The sequence below is a fragment of the Morchella sextelata genome, assembly GCF_020137385.1.
Source record: "Morchella sextelata strain SCLS chromosome Unknown scls_16, whole genome shotgun sequence".
NCBI lineage: Eukaryota > Fungi > Ascomycota > Pezizomycetes > Pezizales > Morchellaceae > Morchella > Morchella sextelata.
In genome coordinates this window covers 390,490-405,496 of record NW_025408631.1, presented here as the reverse complement: position 1 = coordinate 405,496, position 15,007 = coordinate 390,490, and the positions used below count along the sequence as shown (strand labels likewise).

The 15,007-nt window shown below is 46.2% G+C and overlaps 5 protein-coding genes across 5 annotated transcripts; 2 read left to right on the top strand and 3 right to left on the bottom strand.

Annotated features, from left to right (window-relative positions):
* Positions 1 to 623: 623 nt before the first annotated feature.
* H6S33_003822 (uncharacterized protein) lies at positions 624 to 1,381 on the top strand (the record flags this gene model as incomplete). The annotated part of the gene is made up of 2 exons (XM_044835581.1): positions 624 to 967; positions 1,024 to 1,381. 2 exons carry the CDS (start codon positions 624 to 626, stop codon positions 1,379 to 1,381), a joined length of 702 nt encoding a protein of 233 aa, XP_044691356.1.
* A 1,029-nt stretch (positions 1,382 to 2,410) lies between these two features.
* H6S33_003821 (uncharacterized protein) lies at positions 2,411 to 2,881 on the top strand (the record flags this gene model as incomplete). Its single annotated transcript, XM_044835580.1, has 1 exon — positions 2,411 to 2,881. The coding sequence occupies one exon, from the start codon at positions 2,411 to 2,413 to the stop codon at positions 2,879 to 2,881; it is 471 nt and encodes a 156-aa protein (XP_044691355.1).
* A 1,223-nt stretch (positions 2,882 to 4,104) lies between these two features.
* H6S33_003820 (uncharacterized protein) lies at positions 4,105 to 5,809 on the bottom strand (the record flags this gene model as incomplete). Its single annotated transcript, XM_044835579.1, has 5 exons — positions 4,105 to 4,834; positions 4,902 to 4,912; positions 5,012 to 5,165; positions 5,231 to 5,563; positions 5,628 to 5,809. The coding sequence occupies 5 exons, from the start codon at positions 5,807 to 5,809 to the stop codon at positions 4,105 to 4,107; spliced, it is 1,410 nt and encodes a 469-aa protein (XP_044691354.1).
* A 1,255-nt stretch (positions 5,810 to 7,064) lies between these two features.
* On the bottom strand, positions 7,065 to 7,250 carry H6S33_003819 (uncharacterized protein; the record flags this gene model as incomplete). The annotated part of the gene is made up of 1 exon (XM_044835577.1): positions 7,065 to 7,250. One exon carries the CDS (start codon positions 7,248 to 7,250, stop codon positions 7,065 to 7,067), a length of 186 nt encoding a protein of 61 aa, XP_044691353.1.
* A 1,989-nt stretch (positions 7,251 to 9,239) lies between these two features.
* On the bottom strand, positions 9,240 to 9,863 carry H6S33_003818 (uncharacterized protein; the record flags this gene model as incomplete). Its single annotated transcript, XM_044835576.1, has 5 exons — positions 9,240 to 9,307; positions 9,369 to 9,464; positions 9,551 to 9,570; positions 9,726 to 9,796; positions 9,846 to 9,863. 5 exons carry the CDS (start codon positions 9,861 to 9,863, stop codon positions 9,240 to 9,242), a joined length of 273 nt encoding a protein of 90 aa, XP_044691352.1.
* Between the last annotated feature and the right edge of the window lie 5,144 nt (positions 9,864 to 15,007).

Genomic DNA, 15,007 nt, shown 5'->3' with positions numbered 1-15,007 from the left:
GCTCAATTGGTAAAGACCTGTCCCGTCTCATACCCAGTTAACATGAGTTCACTCATGAAATATCCGTAAAAGTGGCACCTTGATCCCGATTTTATGCGATAGTATACATTCCGGGTCAGTGTCGTGTCAGAGTATGAAGGTAGTATGCTTTTATATAAGAAAGGGGGTTTTGGGGGGGGGATAAATAGATAGCAAGATTGATAAAGATTGAACTTGCATGGCTCACTGCTGTGATGACGACGGGTTAAGATTAGATAAGACGTTAACGGCCTGATTTGGGGAGTGGAGCAAGTCCTGAGAGGCGGTAGAGCAGGCACTAAAACGTTTGGGTGACCTCTCTTACATACACTTCCGTCAGTACTTCTCGCAACCGACCCACCGTCATCTATCCTGCTAGGAACCCGTCATCTCAGGGAAATCTTCTGTATCCTCTGTTGATCTTCCTTCACATACACTCATTTTTCACTTCTACCCCACAACTTTCTTTAAGGATCTTACATTTGTTACCTGTAATAGATCAGCATTTATTACGACCTGAAGTTGCCCTTCCCCCATTCAGTACCCTGAAAAGAACACTTGAAACCACAGGAAGCAGAAGATCCTGACTCGCTGTTGCTATCCTAATGGCCTACACGAGAACACCTTACTGTTATCAGCCAAACTATGCATCCAGTGCATACTCTGGCCCCTCGACCTCTCTACGTCCATCCTTCGAGACGAACGGGGAATCCAACCCTCCGTCTCATTGTGATACAAATGAATACTTCTCCAGATCCCAGTCTCGTTCCACCAATATCTCTTCTGTTTCGCTGCCCAACTTGACGGTCGAAGATACCACTAGCCCAACTAGGCCGGCCAACCTGGAGAGATTGATCAGAGACCATCTGAAAACAGATGAGGGAAGACGTGATCTTCAGGCTTGGTTAGATGAAGGCCAGGAGGTGGCTAGCGAGTTTACTCCTGAACTGTATGTGATGACATTGGTAGATGCATTGTGAATACTGGCTGACATTATATCTACAGACCCAAGAACGTCAATGACTACATTCAGTCTTTTATCACCAAGGCCACCGCCGTCATCCAGAACGGCTGTAAGAAGTCCAAAGATGGCATCAGAAACCTCGGGATCCTCCGTAACAGATCCATGGTCAATCTTAATGACCATAACCTCACAAATGATACTCGCAAGCAAGATGCAATCTACTTCCTTGCCCGCATCGACAAGAAGTTGTATGATGTTGCCAAATCGGCCAAAAAGGCAGCCGTAAGGTCGGGAAACATGATTATGGGGAAGGAGAACAAGACGAAGAGTGAGCGCTGGCAAGACGAGTTGAATAAGAGCTATCGAGCAATGATGCACAAAGAGTCTCCTGCAAAATAAGGATTTACATTTCAGGTATCTCATCGTGATTGTTGTGGGTAGCCCATGCTTAGTCTCTGTTCTTTAATTTCATTCAAAGTGGCTAACGTAGAATGGTGGTGCAGATGGGAAATTTCAAAACTTGAGGTGGAGATTTGCGTGGATTTACCCACAAAAGAGGTGGTTGAATCTCAACCTTTACGTTCGCGAAGAGAATATTCTAAGGTAAATTGTCTCGCTCGCTGGTCAACAACCTCAGCTAATTAAGTTTCGAAAGTAATATCATTCGTAAAGCTAGGATTTCATCGGTTTGCTACTACTATAAATGTATTGATTTGGGAAGAATTGTTGATAAGAAAGAAATACGTACACTCACAATTTTTGTCTTGTAACCTCTTGTATCGTGTACAACCGAGGCTTTCTGCGTCATTTTGTGTAGCATTACACTGTGTATCTCGTTCTCAGAAACACACCAACTTAAATTAATACACGGGGAAATTTTTGTCTACATTTTCTGGCGTGATATAAAACACAATAGCAAGTGTGCACTTGAATTCTATTAAGTAACGACAATGATAGGAGGGCTCCAGAACTAGAGCTCATTAGAAAAGAATTTTGGAATTCTGTTTGTTCCTGTAATCACGGAATATGAATTTAAAAAGAAGCTGAGTAAATTAGGAGGCTCAGTACCGCACCACTTGTGGTATTTCAAAAGTTTGTACCCCGGTCCCGAAACCTATCTTAAGAAATGAATACTATTGGGGTTTGTAAAACAATTCATAAATGATGATATTACATTCTATATACTACAAAGCTACCACAAGAAATGAGATATCTATTATGAATAGTATTTTGAAAGTATCTCAGGTACAGCATATATATTCATAAGTTCTGCGTAACGCTTGTGCGTCCACAGATGACATACTTCTCCTCTCTCAGTCAATATCTCTTATACCCAATTATTTCATCCCTCAAATCAGTTAAATATCGACCCATCGCTCGAGTTGTACATAAGCTCTTTAAACTCTTGACAAGTTTATTCCTCAGCATATGTCCACATCAAACTCGCGGGCCATTTCTAGGCCTATGCTCGGGTTTATCAACGCCGAGCTTAACAACCCCAACAGGCGTCCCACTCCCACGACCTTGAACCCCCGTGAACTCCGAATTTCTCTTGAAACTTCAAGTGATTACCTCCTGCGCTCCCAGAAGCTCTTCCGGCAAATGAGCTCCCGATACCGTACGGATCTCTGCCCCTTCTACCTTCGAGAGTCTTCCCAGCTACCAAGACACTGTAGAGGTATCACACGTCAACACAACGAGTTCCTGGCGACAAGCGCGCAGTACCTGATGCGGTATGCAGTATCGATGGCGGTTACCTTGTTGGTAGCGTTGGAGAGGAGGGCGACAGAAAAGGATATGAAGATGCGGGGGTTTCTGATCAAGGTTCTGGAGGATGAGAGTGTTGAAGATAGAATTGCGGCATTAGCGCTCACAGGGTATTGGATATTGCATCCATAAAGGGAGTGAGGTTAGAGTGAGAGAGAGTTTGAGTGAATGGTAGGTCTAGTTCTGATAAATGTTGAGAAATATCTGGGAAAGGCTAATTACTTTTTCCGGTATGTAGGACGGTTTTTCGTCGGACCTTTGGATTTTGGATGATATTATTAGATAAGGCGCTTCCTAGTTGGTGTACTCTGCAGTTTATGGCTTTGAATAGATTTTTATATCCTTGGTTATATTATGTCTCTGGTGTTTTTCTTATTAAACTGAATGGAAAGGCTGTTCTGTCTATAATGATAAGCGTTAGTCACGATTGTTACATTATAGAGGCAGTCGAAGACTTATTAATGTTTCCATGGATGCCCTGAGGTATCGGGGGACAAAAGAAAAGAGAAAAAAAGAAAACAGACCTAAAACTGACTCTAGCATCTAAACACCAGATCTAGGTGTTTGGTTTCGTCGACAGGATCATCCGGGGAAGAGGCATGCCCGACACGCACGAGAAGAGAGGCGCGGACATAGATGTCCCAAGCATGGACAATTGCTCGCCTGCTAGACCAGCTCCTCTAAAGTCCTTCACAGCAACTGATTTTGCTATTATCTGCATGGTCCATAGCTCTCTATACTCTGATGAGGAGAGGGGGCAAAAGGGTGGTGATAATTAGACATTTCGTTTCTGTTCCGTTAATGCTTTGGCGATGAATGTAGTCGGGAGGGAATGGAAGAGATATATGTATCGAAAGATTTGAACACTTGTGTTGCGATGTTGTTGGTCTGGACACATAAGGAAGACGGTCGGTTGAGTATCAGGGTAATTCCCGATTCTGAGATCACCTCTCTTACCTCGAGCCGGCATTCTTTGTATCCAATTAGACTTTTTCATGTCTACAGTCCAAGAGATTATATTTTCTACATAAATATTCGATATGCGAGTAGTCTACTGTTTCGTAAGACTTACACCTCCGGAAATACGGCTCAGCTTCAAGTTAATAGGATAAAAATATCGGCTCATCTCTTTACAGCTGTCTCAAAGATTCTGATTGATTCGAGTGCTTACTACGTATGTACAGAAGGAAAGGCCAAACAGAAGATAAAGAATAAGGGAGATAAAAATGCTGTAAGTTGTCCCGAGTTATATCGTCAACCCAGACTCCATAGGGATTCTCCACAGCCTCACTAATAGATATACAGCCCATTCGTCCAGCCAGTTCCCCCTTCTCAACCTGTACAAAACGAGGAATTTATTGAGGCGGATTTAGAAGCGAAAATTCATCGCTCCTGCCATCCTCCCCGGCCATCCTTTCCCACTCACCATATTGCGTTATATTCTTCGTGACTGGGCAGCTCGACTTCAATGACCACACGAAATCCACCATGGCAAAGTCTCCCATATTGGGTCTATTCACCTCCTCATCGAGCGAGAATCTGGTCTCAGCGGGTTTTGTGAAAGCCGGTTTTGCAGAAGAATCGCTGCCTCTCTTCCACAGACCACTTACATTCCTCTTCTTGGGCTTATCGGTGGATACGGAGTCCTTCCTTGGTCTTGTCTTAGGCTTCTCGGCCGACATAGAGTCCTTTCTTGACCTTGAAAATGCACCAATGGTGGGAGAAGAGTCTTTGCCCTTTCCTTTACCCTTCTCTGGAGCGACCGAAGAAGGAAGGTCTTTGAGGATAGAGGGGCGCGGACGAGCCAACTTCGAAGCAAATGTCCAGCGAGAAATCGTCCCTTTACCGTTGTCCTCGGAACATATGCTCAGCTTTTTGATTTCGTCGAACATGCCGTCCAAATTCTTGAAGTGCGCCACCCCTTCAGGGTCGGTGTCCTCCTTCGAATCCTCCCAGCTGCTGTTATGGAGACGATGCTCTGCTTCTTGGATGGCGGCGGCAAAGGCGGTTGCGGCCTGTGGAAACTCGCGAGGGACTCGGGAGGGGGATTCCTGTAACCCTTTCTGTGACTGTGGGCTACCAGAGCTAGTAGCAAATGAATTTTTAGAAGACGAGTTTCTGGCGAAGGAAGAGCCGGGAGATGAGAGCTCACGATATTGATGCCTAGGAGATGGTGGTTCTTGTGATGGGTGTCCGTGAGATGAGCTCGTCATCGATAGACGGTGGGGGGATGAGCCTTCTTGAGATGGGTTACGAGGGGACCTCAGCTCTGTGAATGATTGTTGAGGAGATGGGAGTCCCAATAAGCTTGGAGGGGATGATGGTCTCGGCGATGAATGATCGTGAGATGAGGGTCCCGTAAAATGATAAAGAGGGGATGGAGGCCCTGCTAACGGATATCGAGAGGATGAAGACACTGCGATTGAGTTGCCAAAAACTTGATACTTCGGAGAAGATGGATGTCTTGGGTGAGGTGCGTACGAGGATATAGACGGATATTCGGGTAAGGATTGGTTGATGGAAGACTCTGTGCGTGCTAGCGATGATAGTCTAGGTGGCATAAACATAGGGACGCTGGCATTATCAAGAATTGTAGCGGAGATAGGATCATCATCAGACGAGTCTCCAAATTCGGAATTAGTGCCCGCCTGAGCAGAAGCTGTATCAATCGGCTGGCCATAAAACATCAAGCTCCTATTTCCCTCAAACCGGCCACTATCAACGGGCCCACTCGCATTTCTTCGTGAAGAAAGAACCTGGGGAGGAACTACTCCAGTAGTAGCTCTGCGAGGCATGGCCCTCCTATCGTGAGTTCTGTCGCCCCGTATTGTCAGACCTAATTTACGACTACTGGTTGTATAGGAAGAGGTACACATACCGTAATTGGGAATACTGCTGGTCAGTATGGACGGGCGGCGGCATGGGAGCGCCCGTGTCTCCACGCTGCGGCATAGGAGGATAGGGCGAGTCAAACATAGCGGTTCCGCGCAGTACTGGATACGTCTGTGGGCGTGCAGAAGACGCAAGGGTGAAAATGGGTGGTTTATCGCTTGCGGTCATTGTATATGAATGCGCTTCAATAGCGGCTTTCTGCCCTTCTATGGGGATCAAACGCTTCCCGCTACTTTTGGTTTAGATAGAAGTTGTCGTCCTGGGGAATAGATGATGGAGGGAGCATGGAGGGAATGGTTGAGTTGCTTCTCGTTGAGAGGGAGTAAGGAAGATATATGGAGCCCCCAATACCTGTGGCTCCTAAAGTTCTCAGGGGAGGCTCATCTGAGCCCTGCGCCAATATCGAGTCCCGTTTTCTACGTGTGTGCCTAATGTCATTTTTTCTCAACCTTTCGACTTAGATACTAGCGGCGATAATCACTGGAGAACATTCGTGTTCTCATGCTCAGTGATGTAGGAATGGAGTAGGCTCTCTCAATGTACATGTAGTTGGGCATGTTCTTGGCGCGAGTGATAACCCATGACGCATCCCCAACGTTGTTACCCGCTGAATCATCAGGGACCACCACCCCCTACCCCTCTCTCTCCAAAACAACCAAATCCCAAATCCCAAATCACTCTTCAATATCACTCCGTCTTTCCTCGCTCTGTAGCTCGGCAAACAGAACAGGTGAAACCGACGAGATCGCTGGGGGAAAAAGAATAACTACGACTCACCTCACCTCGCCCTGCAGCGCATGCGCATCCGAGGCTCAACTTCAAGTTCCGCCATTGCGTTTTGGTTGATTGCTGATTCTGGCGCTGACGAGGTGCGCTGGTAGGAATTGACAGAGGGGTGGCGCTTACAACACGACTTACTACGACGACGAAGTCCTACTGTCGCCGCCAATGCGCACGAAAGTGTATGAGCCGAACCTGGGCACAGAAACCACGGAGCATGGAGGTCATAGCAGTGGCCAAATGAATTGCCGGGGTAGCCTGAAATGCATTAATACATAGGACTTGGATACCGTTTTCAACATGAAGGGCCGGTGAAGCAACGATAAAAACAGCGTACAACTTACGTTGGGGAGGGGAGAGAGAGAGGGAGAGAGAGAGAATGGTCTTCTTATCCATATACTCTGGTAATTTAGTCTTAGGGACAACTGAGTTACCGTGAGGGTGCGCTACTCGGGGGATCATTAAGTGGATATCCGAGTCTTCTCCACTGAAAGAAATGGGGTGCATGATCTTTGCGGATGAATTTTATGCCCTGGAGAGGGCCCATAACTGAATGCGAGCCGGGAAGTGGTATAGGTTTGCGATTCCCCTCCCCTCTTTCCTCTCTCAACCACAGAAGAGAGGCGTAACATGAGATGGTGATTCAGTAGAAGAATGAATCATACGCGCCTGAACTATCGGCCCCGCCGCCCCGTGAAACGAACAACACACAAGTAGGAGAAATAGAATCCTCATCAATACTCGCACCAGCACCGATCTCGCCGGCTATTTTCATCCTTGCCTGAATTGATAGGAGAAACTGTTGGTACATGCGTAGATGCGTTCGCATCGCCGGAAAACATAGCAACAAAGTAGGCAGCGGGAGTTCTACTAGTTGTATCGTATGCCATCTACCTGCGTACATTATACTAGTTGGATGATGGGGTAGGCGGTAGACAGTGAGCCTTGTGTCGGCAGAGGGTCTGTGAGGTATCAGTAGTGTGGTCCATGAGCCGACCTGGCTCGAGCTTTAGGCTCGAGCTTTCGGCTCGAGCCCAGCGAGCCTTACCCTCCAGCGAGCCTGAGCCGGCTTGAGCCGTTTTCTCTAAGGCTCGAGCTTAGGCTCGAGCTCAATAAATTTGCTTGAACTATGTAGGATCTAGAAGCCATAAGAGAAGCAAAAAGGAGATTTATACCGACTTCAATGCTTAATTAAACAATTAATTCCTTCTCACAGTATTACTACATGAAATGAAGCCTACATGTAACCTGCGCCTGCTCTTTTACTACACTTGGTGCAAGGATAACCTGTTTTTTGTATCATTGACCACCGGCTCGAGCCAGTTTATGAGCTTGTCACCAAAGCTCGAGCCTTGTGAGCCTCTGCCTCCCACGAGCCGAGCCAGCTCGAGCTTATGCGTCGGCTCGACTCGAGCCGGCTCATGGACCACACTAGGTATCAGGAGGGTAGAAAAGCTTAAGTTGCGTAGAAATAGAAATAGTCTCGTACTCACCCTGCTTTACACGCAGCAGTACAAATTTGAAATTTGAGCAAAGAAGAAAGTCGTATCAAGACACAGACACCAACCCGCAGCTTTTTCTTCACCGTTTTATAAATAAAAATAATGAAGAGCACTAAGAGCGAGAGGTGACTGCATGTAGATACTTTACCGCTTGAATGGGTAACGAAATAATGGTTAGGAGCCTATCTTATTTCCGTCTTATCTGAGCTTCTCCTGATTTTCTGTAGCTTGCACCTTGCCCTTCTCTCTGCCTGCGCCTTGGCTCATAGTGTGTCACTCGCGCCAAGATTCATTGGGACTAGCACCGTGGACGACAACCACACCCGACACACATCTCTCTCTCTCTCTCGAAAAAGAAAAGAACAATCACCGTAAGATGGTAACAGAAAAAATTCCAAAGCCAACTCAATGAAAGAGCATCAAGATAGACAGGACGGTACAATCACGGTCACTACATAAAAAATCTCGTTTTACTGCGGCATATGCATTATCACTTTACTCTTTCATCCTCTCTAGGCGTAAGTACATCGTTCCTCCCCGTGCCAGTCTGCCTGATTTAGTTTCCTTCCCTTAAACACTATATGTAGGCCTTCAACTCTGAATCGGCGCTTACACGTATGTGGTTCCATGCCTCAGGACCTGCTACTTACCCCGCTATAGGACCACCTGGAGGGCTATCTATCATCTGTTCACTTCGTTCCTGCTAATATTTGTGACCCACAGGACTAGACCAGCGCCTCCAATAGCTTAGAACACCGCTCCCCTCGGTTGCCTCCCCACTATCCTCTACCATGTGAGGCGTAACACGCTATCGCTGCTGCGAGCTCGGAGTGCTGTAGTTGGATCTTCCTTTTCTGGTGCGTTTATGATGATCTGGATACTGGTGGCGGGGATGCGTTGAGACTGGTCTTATCCTTCGCTTGCTTCCCCGTGCTTTGTTTGTACTGGTCCTGGTAGATGCTAGCATGAGCTCTCTCTCTCTTTTGAAAAGTGGCGAATAAAAAAAGCTATCCCCCGATTACTCCAAGGCTTGTATCATCATACCAGCAGGAGGAACAAAAGAAAAAAGAGCGATATCATATACCGCGACCGATATTACTCTTGTTTGCCAATTATGCCGGTACACGAGAAAAGAAAAGAAGTTTCACCTGCCTCAATACATCCTTCTTTCTATACTCCATCCGCCGTATCATGGGCGCGACGCAAGATAAAAAGGCCACTGTTGTGCCACCATAAATATTCGGGCTTGGACAGAGTGTGCTGGCTGCTGCTTTACGATCATGCTGTCTGAGATCTGGGTTCGTTTTTCTCTTGATTTATGCCAGTGGCGTATGGTTGGTTACGATGGATGTATGTTCGTATGTCAAATTATAGGTTTGTGAGACTTATAAATAGACAGTTAGCATAGATAATCGCCGTTAGCGGAGAAAATAAAAAAGAATTACCCACTACTCCACTACTCACACTCCTCAACACCAACCCGCCCAACCAAAGGTCTCTTCTTCCGCCCTCCCTAAATGCACATCCTAAGTGCAGATAACCTAGATTTTTCTTGAGTTTATCTGGCCACGACACATCCAAGCGGTCTATACCTGTAAAAAGACCAAAGGATGAGCTGATAACGGACCGGCTAAAGGAAAAGAATGTCTAGGCGGTATGGGTAATAACAGCAATCGATGTCGGGTGGCTGCGAGTTTGGAGCACATCATGATCGTTGGTGTACTGTCTTTCTGGGATAATGGCGAATATCGTTTGATGCCGAATTGGCCAATCAAAACCAACAAAAGCTAACAAAAGCGCACCGACCCATTTGCCTTGGCTGACTATCAGCTCCATGGTCGCCTGAAAGTTTAACACATTGTCCCAGAAAAGCCTATAGCCGAATGAGGAACGAGTTGACAAAAGTCTGGGAACGAGACTACCGCAAAACATTCCCCCATGGTGGCTAAATTCTGGTAGGGATAGAGGTATTTGTTTGCAAAACACAGTTATCGTTCCCTCCAAACGCCGGAAGTTTGGTTGGGATGGAATTTCGAGAGGGTGGAATTATGATAGGTTTCTCTGAGATCTTGGTGTGTTTACGTCATGGTGGGGAGTGAAGCAGTATCAATAGCTGTATGGATACGGAGTGAGTGGAAACGAAAAACCGTATCTCAAAGTTGGTCCAATAAGTATTGTGCTAGGCAAGTGCTCTTTTGAAAAATTAGGACGTGGTGGCTCGAGACGGGGCCGGCGCCAACACACCCCACCAATACACGCCCCACCAACAACCACCACAGCATCCGAGCGCAATATTCACCAACGCTGCATACAGTCGCCCCAAAGCAAGTCTGGAAAACTCTTCCGAACCTCTTCCCCCAAGGAAGCCTACCATAGACGATCTCCACCGCCGCAGTTCTTCTTCGGGCGTCACGGACCATCACTCGCGCCAAGCCACATCAACGAGAGCAGACGGAGGAAGAGGGAGTGCGTGGGGAAGTTTCGACTGGCATCCATTACCTCTCTGCTACTGCACACAGCGAGCGGGCCGCAAAGGCAAGTGGTAGGTCTTGTCATGGCATGGAATAGAGGTGTTGCGAGCGCGACAGTGAGCTGACCTGTGTCTCTAGGTGATGGTTTAGCTACCCCACACTACATCTATTTCTTATCGACACAGAAAACGAAGATACATCCAGATATCTCCTCCAATATTACTGCTCTTCTCTGGCACTTCTCTGGCCCCATACTACCCTTTAGCGAACAAGTTTTCCACCTCCAGGTCCTATAAAACTACTACTTTGGTCGTGCAATAACACCACAACAAGACGGACAGTCTCGCCAGGTACCTTTACTATTAGCCGCGTCAAGGTTATACACAAGATCCAAAAGTACCCGACCCTCCACACCCGAAATATCGAGTCACAAAAGCAACAAAACTAGACGGGTACCCGGAAAAGCAGCAAGGTTCCGAGATTTGAGCCACTGTGATGTTGAAATATTCTAAACACAATTGAGCGGCATCAGGATTTTCCAGGCGCTGCTGTAGTTCAATGAAGGTGTACTAATATAAACACAGCAGGACTATGCTCTGTTGGAGTTGGATAGGAGGGCACAGTCTACTCTCGTGACAATATGAGAGCGACTATAGTATGGCTAGATACAGCATGAAGAGACTCCTCGATCACCTACCCTTCCTAACCTCATCATTTCTCCGGTAAACTACATTAGAGAATTACTGCGAAACAGCGCTGCGCCGGAACCCTTTTTACTGTGCGTCCTCCTTCACCAGTACACCGTCGTACTACTCCGCATTTAAGTGAACTGGGTATGAATGTATTTACCTCTTATCTACGGTGTGTATACTTTCTCTTCTTCTGCCCGGTTATAATCGATCACTCAAACAAACACATCGCCGCAAACTTCAGCACAATAGGAGGTTAAAAATTAAACCGAGGAATGAAAGGATAAGGAAAGGCAGATCCCGAGCATAGTGAGCTGGCCGCAGTTCTTCTCACCGCATATACTCGTATACCACTACCACCCCTCCCCCCATGGGCGCTGGGCTCCTAGTTTACCTCCTGGCACTTGGAGTTCTTGGCGGGGTGAGGATGGGTTGGCTACAGATCAGTATTCTTGAGAAAGCTAACTTAACTTTAGATTGGGGTGAAGGGATATTTTAGACAAACCTATCGTTTCGACTGTTCCGGGGTCCTCGAATGCTATAGAAAACTTTACTGTTGCTCTCAAGTCAAAATAAACTGCAGCTCCCGGCCATCCAGACCGCTCTTCGTTTGCACGTTTCATAAAACTTTCCCACACGATAGTTTTTGTGCTGCAGCCATAGACTCTGTGACGTCTAGCGCTTGAAGTGGTATATATAAGCTGCTGTACGGTTCTAGTCAATGGGGTCACCCGCGAGTAGGTAGAGAATCGATCCTAGAGTAAAGGTTTCTCGATAAGTGATGTTTGCATGGTGTGCTAACATGTGTTTGTACAGTGTTCCGACCGATACATGGCTATTTGACTGTCGGCTAGGTACCGGCAAGGAGATATATATAGATTGGGGAGGGCGGCGAGATAAAGCTGTTAGCCTCACACACCGCACCATACAACAACAAAAAACCCAAGCTCGAGTGAGCATTCATGATACTCTTTTCACGATCCGAACGTCTATCCTCTCGAGCAGCAAAAACCTGTTTACCTAAGCGGTGGCCCACAGGGAAAAACTGGTCAAGTCCTATGTAGGCACGCATAGGCTATTACCTCTTGACTATTTTTTGTATTTGGGCGAAGGCCCCTCTCTTTGCTGTTATTTGAGGGGATGTTGTTTTGTGTGTCATTGTTTCTCGAGTTTGTTAGAGTGGGTGGAAGGACAGGCTGCTTTGGGGTGTGACGTAGGAGTTGTTATTAGATGCAAAGTGGCCTCTTTATAACGGTGATGTAAAGTACATACAGCGAAAGCTTGCTATAACGGTACGCTCGGTACTGGAATTTGGTACCGTTATAGAGAGATTACCCTTATATAAGAGGTGATTGTGCTGAAATCCGGGCAAAAAGGACCGTGAAGTGCTACCGTTATAGAGAGATTACCCTTATAGAAGGTACCGTTATAGCAAGCTTGCGCTGTACTCATAAATACTCAAGTGATTTTTAAACGAGCACAAGGAGAATTTGTCTTCCACTTATATGAGAAGCGACCTATCAGACTTTTGTACCTATATTCCTTTCTTTAGCACCTTTCTTATATTAATATACCCAGGTCGCGTTGAAGATCCTAACCGGAAAAAAGTCAGAAAAGTCAGCATAATTATTAGAGAGTATTACTAACTGCAAGTATCGACAATTGACGACTTGTGGGGCGAAAAAGTGGCAATTAGACTTACCAAATTTGAATTTTAACGGACACTTGCCGCTTCGGGGGTGCTGTGAGATGTGCCAAATGAATGAAAAATACGCGGTTCTGACACCGTAGTAGTGCTACCATGAGAAAGCAGCATGTGAATTTTATGTCCTGCCAGCGTATTTTACAGGTAGTGTGTGATAAAGTGTTTGATTTTGGCCACTGAGGGTAACTGTCAATTTTGCCTCGTACCCTTTTCAATTTTAAACTGGCAATTGTCGAAAATGACAGTTAGTAAATTTTCTCTAATACCTTACCTCTTCTGTCTTTTTTTGTTCTGCTGAAGTGGATTTGGGTCTTCTGCGGCGCTAGGTTTAGAACAGGTCTCTGTATCAGAGAAACTGCTGTGGAGGGAACGAGAAGGAGAGGGGTGATTACATACATGTATGTACGCTTCTTCACTATGCAGTTCCAAAAAAATTGAAATCTGAAAAATGCAGCTAGCATGAAGAGAAGGTTAGCCCGAGTGATAATCTATGATCCACTTCTCTGTGTCGATACCAACAATATCACGAAATCTAAGAAGCATGAAAGAAGGGAGAAGAAAATTGGGGGCTGCGCATATCCGTCCCTCTGAAAGTACATGGGTATGTACATATAGAATGGCGGTTTAGCGAGGGGACACATACTCAAATAAAATGTACAATTTGTCCCGGGAGAGATACAACTAACTGGAGGAGTCAAATTGAAAAAGATCAATCGCTCTCGTGAGGTGAAATAGTTTATTTACTATGAGATGATGAGACAGGAAGGCACGGGATGTATTGGATGTGACAGTCACTCCAACGCATGGTAGTGCACATCCATCCGCTAAGCTAAGCTACGAGAAGGAAAAAAAATTCAAAAGGGAGCTCCGTGGGAATTGAATCCATGACCACCGGAACAACGTACCCTGTAGAACAGAGAGTTAAGAAACCGACGCACCGCCAACTGTGCTAAGGAACTCACGGTGTCAATACTATTTGAACCCTTTATCGCTACGCTCTAGTCTTCCGTTTCCATACTGGGTACACAGCCCCCCGACCATCCTGATGAATTCGGTGTTTGAAATATTGGTCGGCGGCTGAGAGTCAGATGATCACTACATGTAATTGTTAGAAATGGCAGAGGCTCAGGTCTCTTTGTACCACGTCGCTGCTCGTGTTCGATGTTCGTTTCTCTCAACCTTCCCCACGCGCTCCATGCATTCATCACACCGTATGATGTAGCAGCAACACACTCACCCCGCACCGACTACATGTACTCAACCTCACCAAGGTCTCTTCCTCCAGGAAGCCACTGAGAATTGACTAAAGAAAGGAGGCCAAGCAGCTTGACACTCCCGTTCATGCGGCATTTCCGAATTATAATGGGATGATCTAGTACTTATGGAGCTCACGAGTCCGGGTATGGGAAAACAGGTAAGAACTAAATAATAGGAGAAAAAGTCGCTTGACGGCCGTCCGCGTGCTACTTGAACTAGCTAGCTGGTAATATAGACCAGCTTCCGTGTATGGTTAAGAATACTTGTATACATCTCTCCAAGATCTCGTTACCATTTAGTGCTCACTTTTCGAGGCTGGCCTTCTGTGTTTTGTATAGCCCTGCCTCTACTTGCGATACCCAGGGTCTCGAATTAAGAACAGGGCGTGGCTGTTATCAAGTATGTAGAGCCTTCCGTGAAATAATAAAGAGCGGGAAAGTATTCAGAAGTAAAAACTTTCCAAAATCACTCTAGTATCATTTTCTTCTTAGTGATGGGCACAAACCGAGCGGGCTGGAGCTTTGAGCTCGACGTCTAGGCTCTTACCAATGAGCCCAGGCCAGCTCGAGCCCATATCCAAAAAGCCCGAGTCTGGTAAAGTATCACTAATGATTGGAGATCGAACGTTATGGGCTGGGCGATTTACGTAAAGAATGCTTAATCAATCATACTGATAAATATATTCCATACCGGCTTATTGGGTGGGAGGTCGATTTTTACGTAAACTCATGAGAGTTCCGGGGCTCGAGAGGTCAAACCTTCACCTCCACAATCCGAGCCAGCTCGAGCTCTAAGAGAGAGAACAAGAGAAAGCCAACGCGGATCAAAGAAAGAACCAACAGGAACCGAAGAGCCAACACGAACGAAAAAGAGTCGAAGAACCCCCGGGAAACACGCAAAAAACAAACAACAAGAAACCGAAATCTGCGAATCTTAGAGTCCCCAAAAGCCAAAAAGCCAAA